The 22,774-nt window shown below is 40.0% G+C and overlaps 1 protein-coding gene across 2 annotated transcripts in view; it reads right to left on the bottom strand.

The window, feature by feature from the left end:
• Positions 1-8,623: 8,623 nt before the first annotated feature.
• The window catches only part of LOC121639867 (RAS guanyl-releasing protein 2-like), a 51,846-nt gene continuing 37,695 nt past the window's right edge, over positions 8,624-22,774 (bottom strand). For both annotated transcript variants that reach the window (XM_041985444.1, XM_041985445.1), the window contains exons 14-17: positions 15,276-15,312; positions 11,692-11,850; positions 11,236-11,298; positions 8,624-10,159 (exon numbers count right to left, since the gene is read on the bottom strand). In XM_041985444.1, the coding sequence (XP_041841378.1) occupies positions 11,240-11,298; positions 11,692-11,850; positions 15,276-15,312 (255 nt within the window). In that variant the 3' untranslated portion in view covers positions 8,624-10,159; positions 11,236-11,239. The remainder of the gene's footprint in view (positions 10,160-11,235; positions 11,299-11,691; positions 11,851-15,275; positions 15,313-22,774) is intronic.

The raw sequence follows: 22,774 nt of genomic DNA, 5'->3' as shown, positions 1-22,774 counted from the left end.
TCTCTTGGGGATTAGACAAGCACCATGCTTGGGCATGTCTCGTTCCTTTTACTGTCCCTTTGGAAGTTTCAGACAAAAGGAAAAGAAGGGGATTCTTCCTGATGGTTTTACTTTCTGTGAGCAACCCTTCACATTTAATATCAGGTGATTTCTGAGATGCTAAATTGGCAAGTGTGAAGTTGAGGTTGAAGCATTATCCCCTCTATTAACCATGTTTACCCTGCGCTATGCCGACAACTCCTGCTGGATGTTTACCCGCCCACAGCCACATGCTGGGATGAGTTTCAGCCTCACAACACATTCTGATCAGGAATGACTCGTTGAACTAAAACAGCATTTTCACTCTTCCATGAATGCTCACTGACATGCGTCCAAAGCCATGAACTGTAAATCTCATAAAACCACGTAAAGCAAGGTTAAGACTATCTATTAGCAAATGCTCTTGGGCTTCATAAATGGAGCTTAAGTAGTCTTTAATAAAGGTAAGTTTTATATGCATCTCGGGTATCTTCTCATAAAAACCTGAAAGGTTTTGGAGAATCATTCTCTCTTACGGCCTTATAAATCTTTAGCATCCTTCTCTAACCACAGTGACTATAATAATGTCTTCAGAAGACTTTTTTGTGCCTCTAAAAGCTCTATAACCCTTGAATAATTGCCCTTAGATGACGTTATTTTTCTAACATACCCTGTTACCCCTCCATTTTTTTTTTTATTGGACTTTCCATTCCATTTTTGTCACTCAACATCTTTGTCTATATTTGTCCTGAGCCTGATTTGATAAGAGTGAAAGCAGGAGAAAAAGGGAGGTACTGTGAATAACTTATGAGTGTTCCCTGTTCAGAATTGAGACATTATGATACTTGTATTAGTTCCGCTGCTTTGCTATTCTGTGCCCACCGTCAAGGTGGGTTACGCAACTAAACAGGCTGAGACAAAGCAACTATTTTGAGCCGGGCTTCTGTGTTTGCTTAAGAAGCGTCAGGCGGGGGTGTCTTGCCTCCAGTTTAAATTAGACAAAACCAAAAACACTTTCACGAATTGGTGAAGACAATTATTTATGGAGGTTAAGCTTCATTACTTATCTTTTTGTTTCTTGTTCAATTCGATTTGCAGGTATCACTGATAGCATGCAAAGAGAGGTAGCTTGGAGATATTTTTCCACATATTCCATAATTCCTTGGGCATCCCAGGAGGTGTTCAGGCCAAGTAAGATATGTAATCCCCTCTGCTGTGCTCTGGGCTTGCCCCAGGGTCTCTTTCAAAATGGGCAGAACTGCATTGCTAACATGGGAAAGGATTCAGAAGTAAGTCAATCATTTCTCAGAATCGCCACAACTGACTCAGTCTTATTGCAGGTTTAGTAAGCTGTCTGGGTCAAGCCCGTCACCCTGCCTAAGAAGATTGCTTTGACTTCTTTATACTATAGTCTCGTTCTGTCTGCTGCTCGTGACCCTATAACCCAGACTGCAACTTTGAAAAGGCATTCAAACAAAAACAACCCAGTAATATCCATCATCCACGACTAGCCCTTTGTCAGTGCCTATACATCCATTGCTACCGCAGTGACCTCTGCCACAGAGTTGGTGAATGCTTCCTGTAATATCTTTAGTTTTGATTCCCTTACAGCAAGTGTGAGGGAGCTATGTGAGGAATTCCACAGAATTTTCCTCCCTCTACTTTACTATATACTCACTTGGGGTCAATAGGTCTCATCCCCTGCTGGGAACAGCTTAGGCAAGACTCTGCCTCCACTTCCTGAATCATCTGATAGTTTGCCAAAAAAAAAAAAAAAGAAAAGAAAAGGAACCTATTTCTGTGGCATTGTGAAACTTTAGCTGTATTAAAGTTTTTCTTTCCAGGACCGCATGTACTGCAAGCTTTCTTTTTTCGAATAACCTAGGCACCTCCCCACGATATCAAAGTCCAAAAAGACAGCTTCCTTGGCAGGTTTGGAGGCTTTGCCACCACACAGAATAAGTTCAGTCATTTCAAATATGAAGCCAAGATTTTTTCACTTCTGAAGTTGTACATATCAGGACATAACAAAAGATAATTTGGTCATCCAGGTCTTAGATTTGGGTAAATGCAACCTCAGATGCACAAAACACATATCATTGTTATTGTTATTATTTGTTTGACAACAATTAAGCCATCATGCAAAAGCACTGTACTTTTTAGTGCCTCCATAGGAGTTAAGAGTTTAAGTAGCAGCCAGGTGCTGCTGATCAATTACACCTGATTAACTAATCATCAGTGTGAGCTCTTAAGCAAAAGTTTTGTCAGTTTGCATCTCTGCAGCATTCAGGTCTGTGTTAACACAAAGCCAAGGAGGAAAGACAACAGCAATAATCTTAGAAAAGCAATAGCTGTAGCTCATCAGTGTGGGAAAAGCTGTAAGGCCATTTCCAAAAGAAAAAGATTATTCTACACAACTATCAATATTCCCAGGAGTGGATGTCTCAGCAAGTTTGGTCCAAGATCAGACACACTGTTCAGAAAAATAAAAAAGAGAGAGAGAGCTGCTTTTTCAGACTCTCCAGGCCTCAGTGAGCATGCTACATGATAAAGTTCATGATAGTACAATGAGAAAAACTGAAGAAGTATGACTCATTTGGAAGGGTTTCAGGAAAAAGACTCTTCTCTTTAAAAGAATATGGTGGCATCACTTAGAACCAACCTAAACAAACCACAAGACTTCTGAAACAATGTCCTTCGGACAGACCAGTACAAAGTGGAGATGCTCAGTTATAATGTAGGAAGCCAAGCAGCATATTACCACAAACACCAACTGGCAATCACGATGGTGGAGGGATGATGATCTGGATCTGGACACCAGATATTCACAACAAAGTCATTCCAAGGCACTTAATTGATTCGAGGCAAGGCAGTTTATTTGTATAGCACATTTCATGTACAGGACAATTCAAAGTGCTTTACATAAAACAAAGACATTACAGATATTTAGAATAGTAAAAGGCATCAACACATAATCACAATAAAATAATAAATTACATTAAAATGATTAAAAGCAAGATAAGGTAAAAAAGTTACCGTGCAGATTTCATGCATGAGAAAAGAAATGTTTTTAACCTGGATTTAAAAATGTCTACATTTGGTGAAAGTTTAATCTCCACTGGCAGTTTCTTCCACTTGTTTGCAGCATAACAGCTAAATGCTGCTTCTCCATGTTTAGTCTGGACTCTGGTCTGGACTAGTTGACCAGAGTCTTTGGATCTAAGAGCTCTGCTAGGTTTATATTCTCTGAACATATCACAGATGTATTCTGGGCCTAAACCATTTTGGGATTTTGTAAACAAGCAGAAGGGTTTTAAAATCTATTCTGTGACTGACTGGAAGCCAGTGTAAAGATTTTAAAACTGGTGTGATGTGTTCAGATCTCTTAGTCCTGGTTAAAACTCTAGCAGCAGCGTTCTGGATGAGCTGCAGATGTTTAATGCTCTTTTTAGGAAGTCCTGTTAAAAGACCATTACAGTAATCCAGCCTACTGGAGATGAACGCATGGATGAGTTCCTCTTGGTCTTTCTGGGAAACTAAACTTTTAATTCTGTTGATGTTTCTGAGCTGGTAAAAAGCTGTCTTAGTGACAGCTTTGATATGGCTGCTGAAAGTCAGGTATGAGTCTATCAACACTCCCAGGTTACGAACTTGGTTGGTGATTTTAAGAGCCCGAGTCTCCAGGAGTTTGCCAATGCTGACCCTCTTCTCTTTGCTACCAAACAGAATAATCTCAGTTTTGTCTTCATTTAATTGTAGGAAATTCTCCCTCATCCAGGTGTTTATTTGAGCCAGTTCTTTGTGATCCAATTAAACCAAATCAAAATTAGTCCAGTTTATAACTACTGTGCTTATTAAAGCCTATTTGTAAAAAACAAATAACTAGCTAAGGAAAACCAGTGGATTACATCAAATCTTCTCTTTGATTCAAGCCACCATTTCAGCATCTGACTGAAAGACTGTGGTGGGATTTTAAGAAAGCTGCAAACTTCAAAAAACAGAATCAAAAATTAAAAGTGGACCAAAATTCCTTAACAATAATATTACAGTGCATGACATGAAAGCTATTACTGATTACAACTGGTTATTAGGAAAGGAAAACACCCAAATGGTTATTCCATTTTTAAAGTCCTCATTAGTATTCAGTTAAAAAATAATTTACATATTTTGAATTCTTAAACAGCAAAAGTCTTTAATGTGCCTTTAAATGTACTGTATGAGTGAATTATTTATTCTTGTTTGTACAAAGGGAAAAAAGAATAGCAAATACTTAAAACTAATTCATGTCCTTTAGTTATAAATCAACTGTGTGACCTTCATTATATGAGAAACATCAGACAAATGAAAAAATGAAAGAAGGACAAAAAGCTATAAAGGCTGAAAACACAGGATTTCTGAGATGCTGTGGATTGAAGGTAGACTGTTTGATGCATTCACTGATGAAATATAACTCCCATTTCAGAGAGATGATAGCCTGCATTTAGAGAAAGCTCTTTATTGCACTCATTTATGCATGCATACTTTTATAGCCCATCATATCTGGGCTTTCATGAATACCTCAAAGCAGGAATGTTATATGTGCCAAAGAGGAATCTTCAAAAACACAGAGGGACTGAAAGGCAAAACAAATGTAAAGTACAGCAAGGGGTAATCTTGTTGTATTTCATCTTTTTATTGTGGGGGGGGGACAACCTGGCTGTGCAGGTTATACACACAGCAGAGTCTGAGGCACCTTGCTATCCACGATGCCAGGGTCACGAGATACAATCTACAGGTCCATCAGTCAAACACACTTGCTGCTGAGCTTTATTTCGCTCCCTCATCTTCCTCCCCTTTTGCTCTGCTGCTTCAGGAATATTAAATATGTGAGCGGTGGCCGCTGCAGATGCAATGCCATTGATTTTGTGTCAATCATCCAAGCCGCAGTAATTTAATTTGGTATCAGCAACAGCTAAATGAGACTTCTCCAGGCAGAAGTGAAGAAAATGGAAGAAGAGGTGAAGGGTTGGCCAGTTTCTAATTGTGAATTGCTTCATATTTGCAGGTGAGGTAAGATCTATCAATACCATTGCAGCTGAAGAACCGAGCTAGCATTAGCCTCTTCTTACTGACACCCGATTTCACAAAGCAGCTGGAGGAGATATAACCTTGTTTGTTATGTGTTGTTCTCTGTAAGACATTAAATATCCCCTTGAGTTTTAAAGTACATAGAATTAAACCTGACTTTACAAGTGTTTCTTTTTTTTCTATAGTTACATAGTAAAAATGTCCTACTGGGCTTCTTATGCATAAGTAAAATTTTCTTAAAGCAATATTCATCATAACTGATTCTACTCTAATGAGGATTCAAACCCCCTATGGCACAGAGTGCTTCACCAGAGTCAGCAATGAGCTTAATGCAATTAAGGCCACATCCATCGAACAGAACCTCTTCCACTTTTTGAGAGATGGTCAAGCTGTGTTTTTTCTTGTTGACAGAACCAGTTGAGCGAGCTTGAATGCTGCAGGCGCCCTCAGTGGAGCCTTTCTGGCTTGTTTTTGCTTTACAATCAAATTTGTATATGTTTAAAGACTACCGGGGATTTGTTCATGTGATATGATGATAAAGCCTCAAATGTAACCCATTTCTTGCTCAGATACCACTGGAGGATCTTATCTTCACCCTGCCAGTTCATGAGTGCATAAGCCAAAGAGACCACAGCGAAGCAATAGAAGATTTGATTAACAGTATGTTTCATCTTATGCATTCTGCACAGGTTTGATTTTGATGGGAAGCAACAGAAACAACAAACACTGTGCTGTTATCTGCATTGTGGTGCAGCATTGTGATTCACCATACACCCTGACAGTGACTCTGTTTTTGCCACATCACTGGAAGTGTTCCCACCTCCCTGCTAGGGAGCCAGTCCTTGTCACGGCCCCTGCGTTTAGGCAGCTCAACGTTACCACCAAGTGGCCGACAAGAGCCATGACCTCCCTTCATCTCCGGGAGGTTAACAGCTCCAGATGCTTGCAGTCAGTGCACCACGGCGGGGATGGCATTGCAGATCGCACTGGGATCAAAGAAAATGAGCTGACGTAAAATTATTACAGAGCTTGGCTGCGGTCCCGTTTTTTGATGAGCAGACATCAAATCAATGATCTGTTCATTAGTGTTACGTGAGCAAATCTAAGAGTGATCTGCTCCTCAGAAAATCCATACTGCATGTGGTTACTCATAGCACCAGATGCCTTTCTCCATCCATGCTAGTGTTTCATGTGAATCTACTACAGGCAGATGCTAAAAGGAATCTTTCCCAATTAGTAGACAGCAAATACCTGTTTCCTCTGCAGCCCATCAGGGTGCTATGCATCGAATCTGTTCCAAACCGAACAGGGAAATAGACCTGTGTAATTTGTCGAGGGGGGCAAATGACGTTCTAGCTGGAATGTGTTTCATCTATCAGGCCCCAAATCTTCTTTTCCTTGCAGATGAGGTCACGGTGTGAGATTGCTAACAATGTGTGAGGCCATTTCCCTCCTGCCTTCATTACTATACAATTAGCTGCGGTGCTTTTCAATTTCCCTCATTTCAGACTTTGCAGATCAATATCACTCAGGCTGCTGGCTAAATAGCTGCGCCTGCTAGGAGGGTTTTTTCTACAGCTCAAGGGGAGGTATCAGTCACTGCTGAAAGAGACGTTCAATGTGGAAAATGATCACATAGACTGTGTGGAGCAATTGAGCTGACTTTTGTGGGGTGAGTGGTGGTGAAAAGAGGGGAGTACGGTATTTTAAATTGGATATTGCATCAGGGTTCAGTCATCATCAATACTTGAGCGCAGTCTGCGTACTGTTTAGCTGTTTCCTCTTGTTTCTGGGTTAATTTTTTATGCTTCAGTTTGCAAACAAGTCAAGTGAAGCCACAAAAGCAGTCCTTTTTTTGGAACAGGAACTAAATTTAATCACAGTTGTTTGTCACATGAGAGCATTTAGCAGCACTGGATGAGATATGAACCGACCCAAAAGGTTGAACATGGCCGGATCAGTGTCAGGACCAGGCAATCACAGACCTCCACTGCCTTCATCTCTGGGAGTAATTAGATGTGGCATTGACTCCAGAGATCATTCAGGACTGGTTATTGCTGCTGATAATAGGCAGGCAGAGGGCACTGGATCGTGATCACGTGAACGGCAAGGTGATGAAATGATCACTTTTGCAGGATTCTTCTATTTTCTACATTGTGCTGCAAAATGTTTTTCTGCAGGGAAAGGACTGAGTTTGGAAATGATGGCAAATACTTGCATCAATATTTTAACATGCTGCAGGCTATACAAGCAGTATGGGGCAATTTGGTAGAGAAAATGTTCTCCTATTTATTAGTATTACAGCTGCTGTTAACTAAATCATCTCATAATTCCTTCTGTTGGACCATCTTGTCTAATCTTTTATTTAGCTCAGTCGCTGCTGTTAATACAATTAAAAAAAAGGATGAAATATTCCCATTTTTAGGAACAAAGGAAAACAGCTTCTTTTTTTCCTTATTCGGGAGAATTAATGGTAATTGTACAGCTGAAGTAAAAACGTATAATACTTTAGATCAAAGCAGAAGATTCTGTTGAGCAAAAGTAAAAAGAGGACCACTTACTTTCTGAATTCCCGTGTGTGGTCAAATAGATTTTTTTGCTCAGGAATATTCCTAATTGAATGAAATGACCCTGAAGAATCTATGATCTACTTTAACTGAAGAATACACTGGACCAACTTGTATAAAAAGAAACCACAAAATCTTTTCCATTTTCCTTTTAAAGATAGCAGTAAAATACTTTTATACTGTAACTTATTGTACCAGCCATTTTATCAGGTCCAGCTAGTACCAGGTTGGACCTGCTCTTTGCTTCAGATCTGACTTAATTCTTGGTGTCATAGATTCAACAAGGTCTTGTAAAAATTCCTTATATTGCTCCAACTCCACAGTAGGAGATGATCTGAGCTTTGTGACATGGTGCATTATCCTGCCGAAAGTAGCCGTCAGAAGATGCTACACTGTGGTTATAAAGGGATGGACATGGTCAGCAACAATGCTCAGGCTGTGGTGGTTAAACCAGGCCATGTTGGTACTAAGGAGCCCAAAGTGGACCAAGAAAATATTCTCCACGCTATTACACCAGCAGCAGCCTGAAGCATTGATCCAAGGCAGGATGAATCCATGTTTTCATGTTTCCACCAAATTCTGAGCCTAGCATCTGACTGTGGAGCTGAAATGGAGACTCATCAGACCAGCAACGTTTTCCATCTTCTATTGTCCAGTGTTGGTGAGTCTGTGTGAATTGTAGCCTCAGTTTCTTGTTCTTAGCTGACAGGAGGCACCTGGTGTGGTCTTCTGCTGCTGTAGCTCACCTGCTTCAAGGTTGGATGTGTTGTGTGCTCAGTGATGCTATTCTGCATATCTTGGTTGGAACCAGGTCGTCTTCTCTGTGTCTACATGACTAAATGTGATTGGCTGATTAGATATTTGTGTTAACAAGCAGTTTGAACAGGTGGACCTGATAAAGTGGCGGACATAAGTGTGGTATGACATAACCTCTGTGTATCAGTTTAATAAGATTGCATGAGACTAAACACTTTTTGTAAAATATTTATTGAACATCTGTAGTTTCAGTGCTGCAGATCCACAGCTCAGTCTAAGTGTTGTCAGATTCCCACTGAAGCGTGCTCCTACTGAATTTCTAGCATCTTTCCTTAATCCAGCGAGGTCAAGTAAAAGAGCTTAGCAAAAGACTGAATACAACACAAACACGTCATTTTTTTCCAGTATTATTGTCATTAGTCACAGGCATGTTTAACAGCAACACATTTGAAAGATGCCTGCTGCATTTGATACTGATGACTCATATGGGAAGCACAAGAAACAGCACAAAACGATTTCAGAAAAACAAGAAGTATACTTTGTTAGGCAAGAAGAGACAGAAGAAGGGACCTGCATTTTTTAAATACCTGTTTTGTGTTAGGAGTCTCATTTAATGACAAAGCAGCAGTTAGCAACCTGCCGCTCAAAGTCTGAATTCATCTCTCCACAGTCACAAAGAAACAGGAGCTTCTCCTCCGTAATGGCTCCAAAATACATGAGAATTTGCTGCGCTGCATTACAACTGATAAAAACCATAAGCGACAGATGTTTGGAGGTAGCATGCAGGATTAAAATAGCAAAACACAACTTGCATTAAAACAGATTCTAAGGAATATGTTTTTATAAGCTGCTGTCAAATGAGAAGCCTCATTAAGCGACTTCAGTTTCTGTTTCCTTCTTTTTCTCTTCGGTTGACAGTAGAAGACAAAAAAAGAGAAATCCCTCTCTCTCCTGTCAGGAGAGAAGTCTCCTTCATCTGACAGCAGAATTTCACTGTTTTAGCTTCATTCACAGTACTGCATACAGAAAACAACACAGTGTCAACTAGACGGCTACTGATACTCAGGTAAATGTGACAAAAATATATAATTGTTCAATATTCCGTCTAATTATAGCTATCTCTTGTAGACAAAGGTCACCACAAATCAATATTTCACCGGACATCTAAATTGGTTCTCATCAGTCCACAGAAGTGTATTCCAAACTATATGACAAGCAAAAAGAGGAAAAAAAAAGGCAGAGCATCTCAGATAAAGGGGATAATAGCTTAGTCTGGGTGGCAGCTTTACATTCTTGGCAGTAACAGCACCTCTTTTATGTCTTAAGAAAGAAAAAACAGACATAGTCATTCCTATCTGCTGCAGGGTACACAGACTTCCCACTAAGAAAATACAATTTTGTGGATTTTTTTCTTTTTGTTTTAAATACAGTAAGATTATACAATAACACTGTTGGCTGACATAGAATCAAGATGCACATACACAGGCGGAGAGGATGCTGTTGCAGAGTGAGTCCACTGTGTGGCAGCATGTGGGTTTCCTGGCATGTTTTCAGTGCAACTTCTCCCCTCTGCCAGGGGTTTTAAAACCAACACACTGTAGCACATTCTCTGGCTGGCTCCCAACTGTTGTTGAATTGGCTTCTTCCTCACCGACCGCAGAGATTGGGTGGGTGGGGTGGGGGGTTATACAATAAAGAGCTGAGGAATGTCACTGGCCTCTTCATCCAAACCACTCCTCGGTTAAAGGCTCCTGCATGGATGTGAGACATTGAAATTTAGTATTAATTGTAAAATTGAAACCTGTAGTAAAATATTTACATGAAAATGTGTCAGTGTGATGCAGCAGCCCTTTCAAGTGGACACAGAAACCTCGTCTTTCCCTGCGTCTCATATAAAATTTACCAGCATGTGAAAAAATTATCTTCATTTATATGTTTAAGACCTTCACAAGCCCAGTACTAAAAATTTGTAAACAGATTTTTTCCAAAAATACCCATTTAAAGTTGTTTCTGGTCATTTATCTTTGCATTTTTGTTGTTTAATTAGCCAGTTTGAGAGAACAGCAGCTCCCACCCCAGAAATAAGATCATTCTTAGGGGAACGTAAGACAAAAGAAGAAGAATCATTATTTCAAAGGGAAATTAAGCTTAATTTTTCCCATTATCTTCGCTTGCTTTTTTCTTTCTTTCTTTTAACACTCTGATTGGTTTTACTCGTGAGGGCCTTTAAAAATGATTTAAATCAAACAGCCTGCAAATAGAAACCTGCTCTTTGATTAAAGCTATTCTAACTCATCTTCATATTCAGGCTGTTAATTCAGCCTCTAAGCCTGCATTCATGTTTTTCAAAGGGCCACAAGCCAGAAAGGTCATTAAAACACCTCGAGCTACTTCCTGTACAGCTATTACAGGACACATATTGATCTTTATTTTAATAAGCCAGTTTTGAAGATAATCAAGGACAGAAATCTATTTTCTAACATGTGTGTCAATGTTGCATCATGACAAAAGAGCTCAGCAACATAAATATGATTTTCAACAACTTACAAATGCCAAACTCCTCGTCCCAACACCAACCTGACTCCACAATGAATATTAAACAGGATTGTTGCTGGAGTACTGGATATGAGAAAAAGCTGTGTAAATCCTTTACGCTTTTGATCAATTTCCTGAAGTAACTTCACTCAATGAACCCTGAGTCAAAAGTCGAATAAAGTCCACATATTAACCCGACACAGTTTTCTTCTTCAGAGCAAAATACTTTATTAACTCAAGTGAAAACCAATAAATAATATAAAAGGTCACGTCATTAAGAAAAAAGTCTCACCTGGTTATAGATGGACATCAAATACTCCTTCCTCCACTGTCTCTAGATCCTCTTCAGCAATTACTGGAGGGAACAGAGAGGGTGAAGATGCAGAGACGAGGATAAGATCAAATGGAAAAGCGAAAAGCTTCCTAAAGATCATGTGAAGTGTGGCCTTCATCTAGTCGCCAGTGAAGTTCATTAGCCTGGCAGTTTTGTCTGGCCCACTGATCGAGAAGGCTCATTGTGATGGAAAATAGAGCCAATCTATACGCCACTTTTGCCAAGGTCTGATGGAACACTGGCCACAGGCCTCGCTGTGGTTGGTCAATTACATTTCCATTGCAAACCACACTCTGAGGGTATCTTTCACACCTCCTTTCTGCAGCTTTTACACTGACAAAATGTTGCCTGTTCATATCCTTCCGTTGAGTCTTTACACTTATAAAGTAAACCCAGCATGTGGATGCTTCTTACCTGTATTCTGCAGGCTGGGAGGTGTGTTAGCAGGTGGGGGGAAGCTGTAGGACCTGGCCTGGAGGGCTGGTGGTGTCTCGTGGCTGATGCTCTTCGTTCTCTTCCTGCACTCGACAGCCAGTCGGCTTCGGCAGGCCTTGTGGCAGTTCACCCCGCAGGCTGCGTCCAGAGGATTCATGTGGAGAGAGAAGGACGTCGGCAGGGAGAGGTTTCGGGACAGGTGGAGAGGACGGCGAGTTCGGAAGAGAGGGAGGGAGAATCGCCGAGATGGGAAGAAAGAAGGGAAGGGCCGGGTGCGAAAAGAGAAGGGAGAATGGGGTGGAAAAACAGGGTCAGACAGAGGGACGGATGCAAACAGAAACATGGGGGCGAACGGGAACGCTAGTGGTGAAAGTAAGGTATTTTGGCACCCCATGCAGACACATGAACACTGACACACACACAGAGTAAGACCCACTGTGCCAGACAACAACTCTGTCAACTGAACGGAGTCTAAGAGGAAAGAGATGATGGGTCAACGAAGCAAGAAAAGTGTGAATGTATTTTCAAACGAACCTTTTTACCATTAAAATCACTATGTTTTGATTCTGGGTGCCAATGTCAAAGGAATTAAGGGGGAACTATTGGTCATACTTATTCCACTTATATATTTAATTCCTTCCATTTCGGTCACAAATTTTAATAAAAGGTATGCAAAATGTGAGAATTTATTAGGCATAGCATGTTAGACATTTTGGTAGCAATTCATCAAACAGTGTTTATTAAAAAGGCAAAAAAAAAAAAAAAAGCTAAATTTTCCACATAGAAATTAATGGGATTCTGCTGAAACAAGTGAAAAGCTATGCCCACGTTGGAGTCCCTTAACTCAGGCTTACTTTCATATAGGAATTTCATTTAGAGTTTAAATGGGTCACAAAAGATAAAACCTTTAATATCTGAAAGGGCATTCTGATGTCTTTAACAGTTTCAACACAACTGCAGTTTGGGTTTTATGGACTTTTGGGATTTTGCTACAGAATTTTCATGGTAGAGACCAATGATGTCATACTCAATTTTGGCTCTGAAAATCATTCAGAAAAAAAAATTTCAAACAAACTTTTTTCATGTCCAGAGTGTTGCCTGTAAGCATGCAAGTTACTCAGCAAAATGTAGGCAATTTCATCTTCTTTCCCCCTATATGACCAACACTTCAGTGGGTCTCACATCTTTCTCTCAAATCACCTCAAAGCAGAGTGTGCCCAACAATTCTCTCAATGACTCCCATTATGTCTCAGATCAAGAGGTGAGGGGTCTTTTCAACCTCCCATAACAATTACATGGAAGACAGTAAAATCATAAAAATGACATCCTTGTTTTTGGCAGAAGTTTGTGTCACGGTTCAAGATTTTTTTTAAAAAACTTAAAGTTTTGAAATAGCGAACATTTGTGCATTGGGCAATTTGTGTTTGTCTCTGTCCAACACCTTCCCCATGATGCCAGGCAGGTATCACCATAGCAACCAGTTACACAGCACCCCCTTCTTTCTAAATGATTCCATGATGGCTGCCCCCATAGAGCATGTCCTAGAGCAGCCATTGTTTCATCCATGCAAGCAAGGACCTCACTGCTCGCACCCAGAAAAAAAATTATTTTAGTTTCTAATTGTTTTCCTTTCTTTCCAACAGAACTCTCTGTTGGAAATTTAAATTCTATGTCTTTACCACCTCTTCATGGGATATTGATGCTGGTTAAAAGGACAAAACTGTTTTTCTACTTCATCTGAGAACTATTAACCTCTTGCCCCTTGAAATGGCTGAGTACTTCACTTTATTCACAATGAAATGCCATCCCACAGCTGAGGTAAAGGCTATTAAAAACCTTCCTTTTATCTTTGTAGGGCTATATAACACAGCCACAAATGGAGCAGGCCCCAAACAACTCAAAGCTTCATGTTAAATCAACAGATAAAAGGATGGTATCATGCAATTCTCTGCTAAATAAGGCTGAAAGCGATTGAAAGGGCAAAGAACATATGAAGAATTGTTTCTAATGTAAAAGTTAGAGTGCCCATCTACACTAAGTTTCTCCTATATTTAAGTCTAAATATCTGACATCTCACACATCCAACAACCCACACACATTTAGAGATCTAACACTCCTGCACTGCACTGTTGTGGGTGATTCATTTCAATTACATCTCTGGCGCTCCGTCTACCTCCCTGAGTACGGGCTAACAATGATAATGGGGATGAATGACTGTGGGGCTCTCTCATTGACTTCCTCTGGTCTCATTAATGGAACGAGCCAGAACACTCCAAAACTCCCCATCAGACTACAGTCCATTGGAGTGGAGAGGAAAATAGAAAGTGTGGGGCATTAGTAAGCTATGGGAGTGTTTCCAAAGACACACATTTCAGTGGGCCTGCTTGTGTTTGACCTGCCATTAGCCCCGTTTCATCTGAAAAGCAAAAACCAATCACGAGGTCATGACTGTTCTTTAATACCTGATTGATCCTCCCAGACTTTTGTTTAACATTTAAATTACAGACTTCTTTTGCTGCTGCTGGACACAGAAAAATTAGCTAATGAGTCTATGATCAGATAAATTTCTCTTTTTTCCTACACACAAGGTGCAGGTTGTTGTAAAAGCTGCTAGTCTTAGACCTCACTAGCCCAATAAGCATTAATTACTCTAGTTGCTATGCAGCTCGATGTTTGATGATGGCTTGCCAGCTATTTAATAAGCAATGGTTAGCCAACCAGAGCAGGAGTAAATGTGGAGGCAGTTCAAATTACAAATACAAAAAGACAAGACACATTTGGTGATTAAAATGCTTTCTTTTTTTAACCAAGTGGATGAAGAGGAAGCTCTACGTTATATCCTCTTAGAGGGAATGAAACGTGGTCAGCTAATTCTGAATGAGGAATTTGAAAAAAAAATATTTTAATAAAAATGACAAAGCAAAATGCTGACAGTGAAATGTCTGCCTATTCATCTGTTTGCAATCATTTCCTGAAAAACTCCAGCAGATGAAAAGTTGCTCGATTAGCATTTGAGGTCTGGCAAAAGTTTTCTGCATTGACAGCTGGGGTGGAACATAACGTATGTACTGTAAGTTATTTTGAGAGCACAATGTCTGCGGATTATCACATACTGTACAGACCCCTGACAGCATATCCACAGAGGGAAGAAGAGGGCTGTGTGTGTTTATGAAGCTAATGACCTTAAGTATGGCAGGGTGGGAGATGCTGCAGGTTGCTGGCCAGGGTGTATACATTTGAGAAATGAGCCAGCTTCTTCAAACAATGCTTCTTTCAGAGGCCTGATATGGTAAATATTTGGCTGCTGAGTTTAGTGAGGTCTCAGCTGATGTATCCAGCTGTTGGTGAGCAGGGCTTCATGAGTAAAGCAATGTAATATATTTGCCATGGGTTCTGTGTTGTGTATGCTGATGACATTTACTGTGTGTATGTGCTTGTCGGATGGGAAATCAATGGCGTCAAAAAGAAATCGCGGACTCTCTGGAGGCTGTTGCCTTCCGGGTGGAACAAGAACATCTGTGCAGCAGACGTAGAACACAATCTCAAATGAATCGCTCACTTACCTTTACACTTGTAGCCTTGCTTGTAAAAGCCCCATATCTGAAAAAAGACAAAGAAGGGAAAGGGCAGTGGGGTTTGCTGTTAATTAGGACGGATTTCCATTTCCCTGCAGAAAAGTGGGGGTATGTTCAAGATCATTAGTGTGACACAGCAGCTGCAGTAGGCAAAAAGGAAGGTTTCTATTTCCTTCTTTCTTTTTTATAACAATGTAGGCAGTAAAGGTTTTGTCAGGAAAAATAATTGCAAAACTACAAGCAAAATTTCTATTTAAATACAACTTATCAGCAAAAATGTTACAGCTATAGTAAGTTCTAGTTGTCATAAAGTCCTCATATGAATATACAGCCTGGTTTTAGTGCAAATAAAAAAATGCGTATGCAGCTAATGAACAGGAATCCTGGAACAAAGTCATTTACACCTGCAAATGTCTTGCTCCAGCCCTCATTTCTTTCCAAGCTGCCAGAGTTTCTTGTAATCTTTTTAAGTGGTCTTGAGAAACAGTTCTACAGAATTTCAGAAGGTCTTTCCAAGTTTTATTTGGATATTTTTCACACCTTCAGTCCTGTTCTTGCACTTGGCCATTTACAGAGAAATATGCTGTTTTTTGGTTTGTTTAGCAAACAAAAGAAGAAGTGTTTATATAAAGAAATCTGGAATGAACAGGATCTGAACGTGATGTCTGAAGAAATATGAACAAATCCAGCAATGTCAGGTGTGTTGGAGCAGGGAAATTTGGAAAACCTGCAGGATTGTGGCTCTTGAGGACTGACACTGGCCACTCCTGAGCTAGACCTTCATCTGATCCGTCTAAAGTTGGCCGAAACCTCATCTGAGGGTCTCTATGGAAACGTAGCTGCCATTAAGTCATTGTTCATGAAGGGAAACAGGGAGAAAATGCTGATGTACAGTATGCCACATGACACAAGAAATGGACTGAAAATCAGTGGCAACAGGTCTGAGGGATGAAGCAGTGTGGGATCGTCTGGACAAAAAACAGAAAAAAAAGCAGAAAACATCCAAACGCTTTAACAAGTCCTTCAAGAAGCCCGGAAAACGATTCCTGAAGGCCAGCCTGGAAATTTCAAGAAAGCATGTTTAAGAAGGTTCAGACTATGGTACAGAAACATTGGCTTTCAACCAAATTAGAAGTGAACAAACTAGTTTTGTCATATTTACTGTTTGCATTTATGTTTGCACATTTCAGTTAATCACTGCACCAATTTTCCAATTTCCTATGAAGAAATGAAGACATAAAAAAAAAGAATGGTGGCTTAGATTCCTGTACAGAACTTAATTTTGGTGGTTCTCCAGCTTGAGAGTTGTGTTCAGCTCAAATCCCCAGACCCCTCAAACCTCCAGGTGTCACTTGTTAGATGTGATGGAACAGTTGTTTCAGCACTGTTTCATATAATGAAGTCAGTCTTTTCCACACAAACTAAAAAGTTTTTACACTCTCATGAGGTTGTTTGTTCAGACATGTCGATATAGAAATATATCGTAAAAGTATAATGGAAACACTTTTTTCGCATTTACACATCTCCAGAGGTAACGTATGGGGTCACGTGACCAGTTCATTTCAAGTAAAGATGGCACGGCATGAGTATACACAGAAGGACATGGAAATCTTTGGACAAACAATTAAATAGTATAGATAGTAAACAACAGCAAAATGCAGAGTATTACAAAGAATAAGAAATTTCCACTCTCCTCAAAGTGGAGTCTCACGGGATGAGGTTTTATGAGTATAACAGCTAATGCGCTAAAAACTTGCAAATCTCACTTGCACTTTGTCGAAATTTTAGAAATATTGATTTTATTTTGCGAAAAACTGCAATGAAAATGCATCTAGTTAAATGTTTCCCAAATCTCATGAATTCATATTTTATTCCCAATTTCAATTCCAATACCTTTTCATGGGCTCATTTTGAATCTGATGCCAGTTTTCCACTTTGTCTGAGACCATTTTAAATGAGCTTTGGTCCAGAGAAGACAATGGTATTTCTGGATCCTGCTTACATATGGCTTCTTCTTTGCATGATGGAGATTTAACCTCACAAACAGTGATTTCTAGAAGTCTTCCTGAGTCCATGCAGTGATTTCCTGTAGAGAATCATGTCTACACTGTTTACACTACAGATCAGAGCTATTCATCTCAGTCCCATGTGGGTCGTAGTCCTGCAGATGTTCAGTGTTTCCCTGCTCCAACACATCTTACTCAAATTAAATGGATCCAGCAGCCTATGAAGTTCTGCACAATGACTCATTAATTTGAGTCCAAGGGGATCAATTTTTAGACTGATGATGAAGATTGCAGATTGGTGAACCTGTGTCCATCTTTCCATCTGAGAGACTCTGCTTCTCTGAAATGCTCCTGAATTGCTTCATGTTACTGACCTGTTGCAAATGAACCTAATTAATTGTCAAATGCTCCTCCAGTTACTTTTCCAACCTTTTGTTGCCCTTGTTCCAATTTTTTACAAATGTGCTGCTGCCATCTGGAAATAATTTGGAAATCACTGTATTCTGTTTTTATTTACATTTTACAAAGTGACCCAACTATTTTGGAATTAGGCTTATAAAATATTTCCATAGTGAAGACAAAAAACTAATTTTAAACCATTAAAGAGTGTCTTCTTTGCCTACAGGAGCAGACTAGGCCAAAAAACAATCTTTTTATTTATTTTCTTTTTTACATAATGATGCAGTCAGGCCCAGATTTATTGGATTCTCCAACTGACTGCATCAGTAGCCTATAGCATATCGACATAACATATTGACAATATGTAAATAAATAAATAATCTAATATACTGTCCATAAACACCTACACAGAAGCTGCCTCTAACACATTCTGACCCAGAAGTACCCGACCAGCCCACAACCAATAACAAACAGGCTAATAAGGAAAATCAGAAAGCTGCTGGCTCACTGTTAATGTTGATGAATGAGGGTTAAAAAATCATATTTTCATTTTCAATGAGATGATTTAGCTCAGGATGACATAAAATAACATAACTTTAGTTCTGTTATTTTAATTAATAAACACAACCAGTTAACCCGATGTTACTCTGCTGGAAACAGTGGCTGCATTTTCACTACTGCTTTCACAAAATAAAAGCATTAACTCAAAATCTTCGACAAAGTGCAATTGCGATCTGCAGGTGTTTTCATTGAATGTTAGCGCATCAGCCATAATTCTCCTAAAATCTCGTCTCGCAAGATTCAGTTTTAGGAGGATGGAAATTTCTATTTTCTTGTAAAACTCTTTTTTTAAGGAATGGCAGTTATATTTTTCTCTTTAATTATTTGTAAAAAGATTTCTGTGTCCTCCTGCATCTACTCATCTACGCAAGCTTTACTTTACAAAAAAAGTGACATTGTGACATATTTTTATATCAACATTTCTGAAAAACCACATCATGAAGGCATAAAAGCGTTAGCGATATTTGAGAGGTTTTTCGAAATGTAGGTGTTTCCATTACCAGATTTTTATTGTAATATTTAGGTTTTGCGCAATTCCAAGGGTTATGTAAACGCAGCTACTGGAATCATCAACTAATTTTAAATGTAAGGCAAAAAACTAACATGGCAATAAAACAGCTGTTTTATTGACATGTTTTCATCACTTCATCATAACTTTGTAAACAGATGGGATGTGCACACTAACTGCTAGCATGTTCACTGCTAACTGTTAGCATGTTCAGCGCTAACTGGCTAGTGTGTATCAGACTTACTGGGAGTAATGGGTCTCTTTAATCAGAGCAAAACTTCAGTGATCGCACAGTTTCTATGCTCCTCCTCTCTGTTTTCTCTCCATGGTTGTGACAAGTAGCTGCAGCTACTGGTACAGAACCTGAAGGGGTTTAAAGTGTCTAACTGGTTCAAACTGGTGTTAGTGAAGAACAGAACCAGTGGGCCACAGGTTAATGCCTGGGTTGGTGGTCGGGGTGGTGTTAAAAAAAAACTAAGCAAGCTGGTGGATTTGGGCCACATATGGACCAGTCATACCAATAAATAAACTGTGTAGGACAAAACACACACCAGCCCACTGGGGAAATGTTTGATTTGAGGTGTGTGTCCGTTGCCTAAACTGGGCCATTAAGTGAAAAGAATGGAAATAAGAAAAACATCCTGAAACGAATTAATCTAAAAACATATGCACTGGTAATGGGCTGCGGTGAAGGGAAACGCATATTCAATTAGATTTTTATGAGCTAAACCATCTTGAATTATCTGTTCTGTTCATATCTTGATGCCCACCATTGATGCTGAAGTACAATGAAACTCAGATATAGGGTGAGCCAGAGGGAGGGAAAAGAAGAGAGGGAGAACAGAGGAGGATGATGGGACGGACAGGGTGGAGGGGAACCGAGATCAAGCGGGACGAAGGCAGTGGGGGGAACAATGACATGAAAGAGCAGCGCTGGAGATCACACACTGCACTGGCACATCTGAGAAGGCACAAAATATCCTGACCTCTTCACACACACACACACACACACACACACACCTCGGATGTACACAAAACCTACACATCAGGCATAAACACAGATACACGCCAGCAACACATTGTATACACACCCAGAAGCAGTGCAACAAAGAGAAGTTGGTTATCATCAGGACTATCATCACAGCTCTGCCTACACTGACTGACCTTTACCGCTTCTACAGACGCTGGAACACAATGAACTACAAACAAGAGCTGGAAACACACCAACTGCATGGAAGCTGCTAGAAAAGTGCTACTTTAAACGGCTATACTTACACTTTTAACATGAATCACTCTGTGACGTAGCTAAGTTTTCCTCTTTTCTGAAACAGTTACAGACCTCTATGATCCTTTGGATCAGCATGTTGAGTGCGAATGGACATGAAAGATAGGCTGAGAGCACGCAATGTTAACACATTTAAAATAACAAGCACAAAATGCTTTCTTAATTTTAATGTTGGAAATAAATCATTTTTATTGCGCTGTGGAGACACATGCAAACATCTCTGCAATGCATTAAATTTAGATGATCATGGAGAACTGAAAGTTAGTCCCTCTAAAGTCCCATTTCCACTTAGTGGTATGGTTGGTGTCGGTATGGTATGATATGGGTTAGCCCCATTTTCACCAATAGGCAAGGCTCGGTATGGGACAGTACACATTATTTTGCATGTCCAAAGGCAAAACTGGAAAGGGTGCCAGAATATCCAGCCCAATGCTTTAAACTTTTTTGGGAGCCTTCCATTGGGGTCCCAATCTTACAAATCCGACCCAAAAGGTTGGAGCCTGCAACAGGAAGATAGAACCCAAGCTGCTGGATGTCCACCATTTTTCTCCTTTGTTTCTGTGTCGCGTTCTTCTTCTTATGATTCAATGAAGGTGTTGCACCGCTATGAAGTCATGCTACTATGTAGTTAAAACATCTCTCACTGTCCGGCTTATACTCTGCATACCAGGAAGTGTAAATGCAACAGAGATAACCAGACCATCATCGTGGATGTGCAGCCGACAAATGCAGCAACTGTGAGATGCTTTCATGTCAGTTTGGAGCAAAATCTGAGGAATGTTTTCAACACCTTGTTAAATCTATCACACCAAGAATTAAAGCAGTTCTGAAGGTAAAATGGGGTCCAACCTGGTAGCAAGCTGGACCTAATAAATAGGCCAGTGGGTGCACATCCAGAGTGTGCATTAACCTAATGTCCTGCCTATGTTGGAAATTTAATTACAGATCATTATCAGGTATCATACAGCACACAGATTTCAATGTTTTAAGCAAGAACAGGTAATTCCATTGTTATTTACTAACAATAAAAAGAAGCAGAGATGAACTGGGTCTGGCCCACTCCTTTTCTTTGCTAAAGTTAGGAAAGTCTGGAGCTTGAAAAAAAAGTATATCATTTCTGTACTATAAGATACGATGTCTAAACAGTTTGGAGAGTCTGACTGCAAGAAGATGCATTTCCCACTGAGAGCATTTTCAAATATTCTAAAGAGTCTCTGTCATGTTGAATGAAAACATCAAAGTAAATAATATGTGTGGACCAAGTCTAGCCAGCTTGTTTTGATTCTATAAAGCTAGACTGTCAAGAGTCCAAGGAGACGCCTGTTTTGAAAAAGCACTCTGAGCCGTTGGCTAAACACTCCATCCTCTAGAGATACATATTACACTATCTCTCTTTGCTCTCTGCATTTAGCAAAACTCATCTGTGAGCCATTAATTAAGATGTAAGACTAAAGGCAGCTGCAGGCAAAGCATCACAGGATGACAAAGATCCATATGAGACACTGGGAAACGGGCAAACTCTGCAGTGTTTGCAGCATATGTGAGACGAGTGCTGATAAACGGGCCGAGGGAAAATATTGTTTTTGCTCAGGAGCCAAGAGGAAAGTACAAACCAGGCAGATGAGGAAGTGGCTGGTGTATCTACCTCTGCCACACACACAGATATATTCAAGGGGAAAAAGCATGCTGCCAGAGCCCTTATCTCTGCCTGCTCTCTACTCTGAATTTCCCCCTCAAGATGACATGAAAATGCCAACTTCATCAGAGAAAATATGTGTTGAGTGCTCATAAAAGTCTGTACGCCTAATCTAAGCCAAAACCTCTCTATGAGCTTACAAAGGAATAAAAGAGAAGGCATCTCTCCATCTTCAGTCAAACTGAAAGCCATAGACTTGTTCTCCTCACAGAGGAGTGCTGACTCACCACTTGTGTCCAAACAACAAGACAGCTCCTTGAGGGAATGTGGAGAGCAAGAGGACACACACCTCCACACACACACAGAAGTAACAATGTCACATACGAAGGTCATCATCTCGCCCAATTACCTTTCTCCCAATTTTTCCCAGAATGCAACTGTGTATGTATGTCTGTGTATGAGTGCGTGTGTGTGTGTGTGTGGCTCTGACTCAAAGTAATTGTCATTGCCCTGACTGACCTGACAGAATGAACCTCTGAGAGATGCTCTGTCACTGCTGCTGAGGCAAATAATGAGCTGCAAATAGTCTGTGCAGCTAACGTGGCTGTGGAGACTCATGATGAGCAAAACTGACCTTTGACCTTTTGAAACAAATTCTTGTTATTTCTATTTGATGCAATGAAGAAATCATCTCTGAAAACCAAATACGGATGTTTACTGAGGACTTTAATCAGCTGATTGGACATTTAAAACCATCTTTAAAGACCCACTCCAATGCTTATTTGGAACTATTTAAAATATTCTGAGTGGTCTTTAAATTGTGATTTTAAAGTTTTTGGTAAAAATCACAAAACCTGTGCCCTTTTCCAGGACTCTGCTTCTGCAGAGGACCTCGTAGCTCAGAGTAGCTCGTAGCTCGTAGCTCATTAACAATTTGCCTCTGAGTTGTGGGCGGAGTCAGCGCTGCTCAGTGCCCTCCCCCCATCCCATAATATTTAAGATGAGATTTAAGAGAAATATTTTAACTAGGGGTGGGACTTTAAGGCATTAATTACAATTGATTTATTATAATGTTTTAATTCCATTATGTGT

Source organism: Melanotaenia boesemani, chromosome 5 (assembly GCF_017639745.1).
Source record: "Melanotaenia boesemani isolate fMelBoe1 chromosome 5, fMelBoe1.pri, whole genome shotgun sequence".
Classification (NCBI taxonomy): domain Eukaryota; kingdom Metazoa; phylum Chordata; class Actinopteri; order Atheriniformes; family Melanotaeniidae; genus Melanotaenia; species Melanotaenia boesemani.
This window is presented reverse-complemented; position numbering and strand designations above follow the sequence as displayed.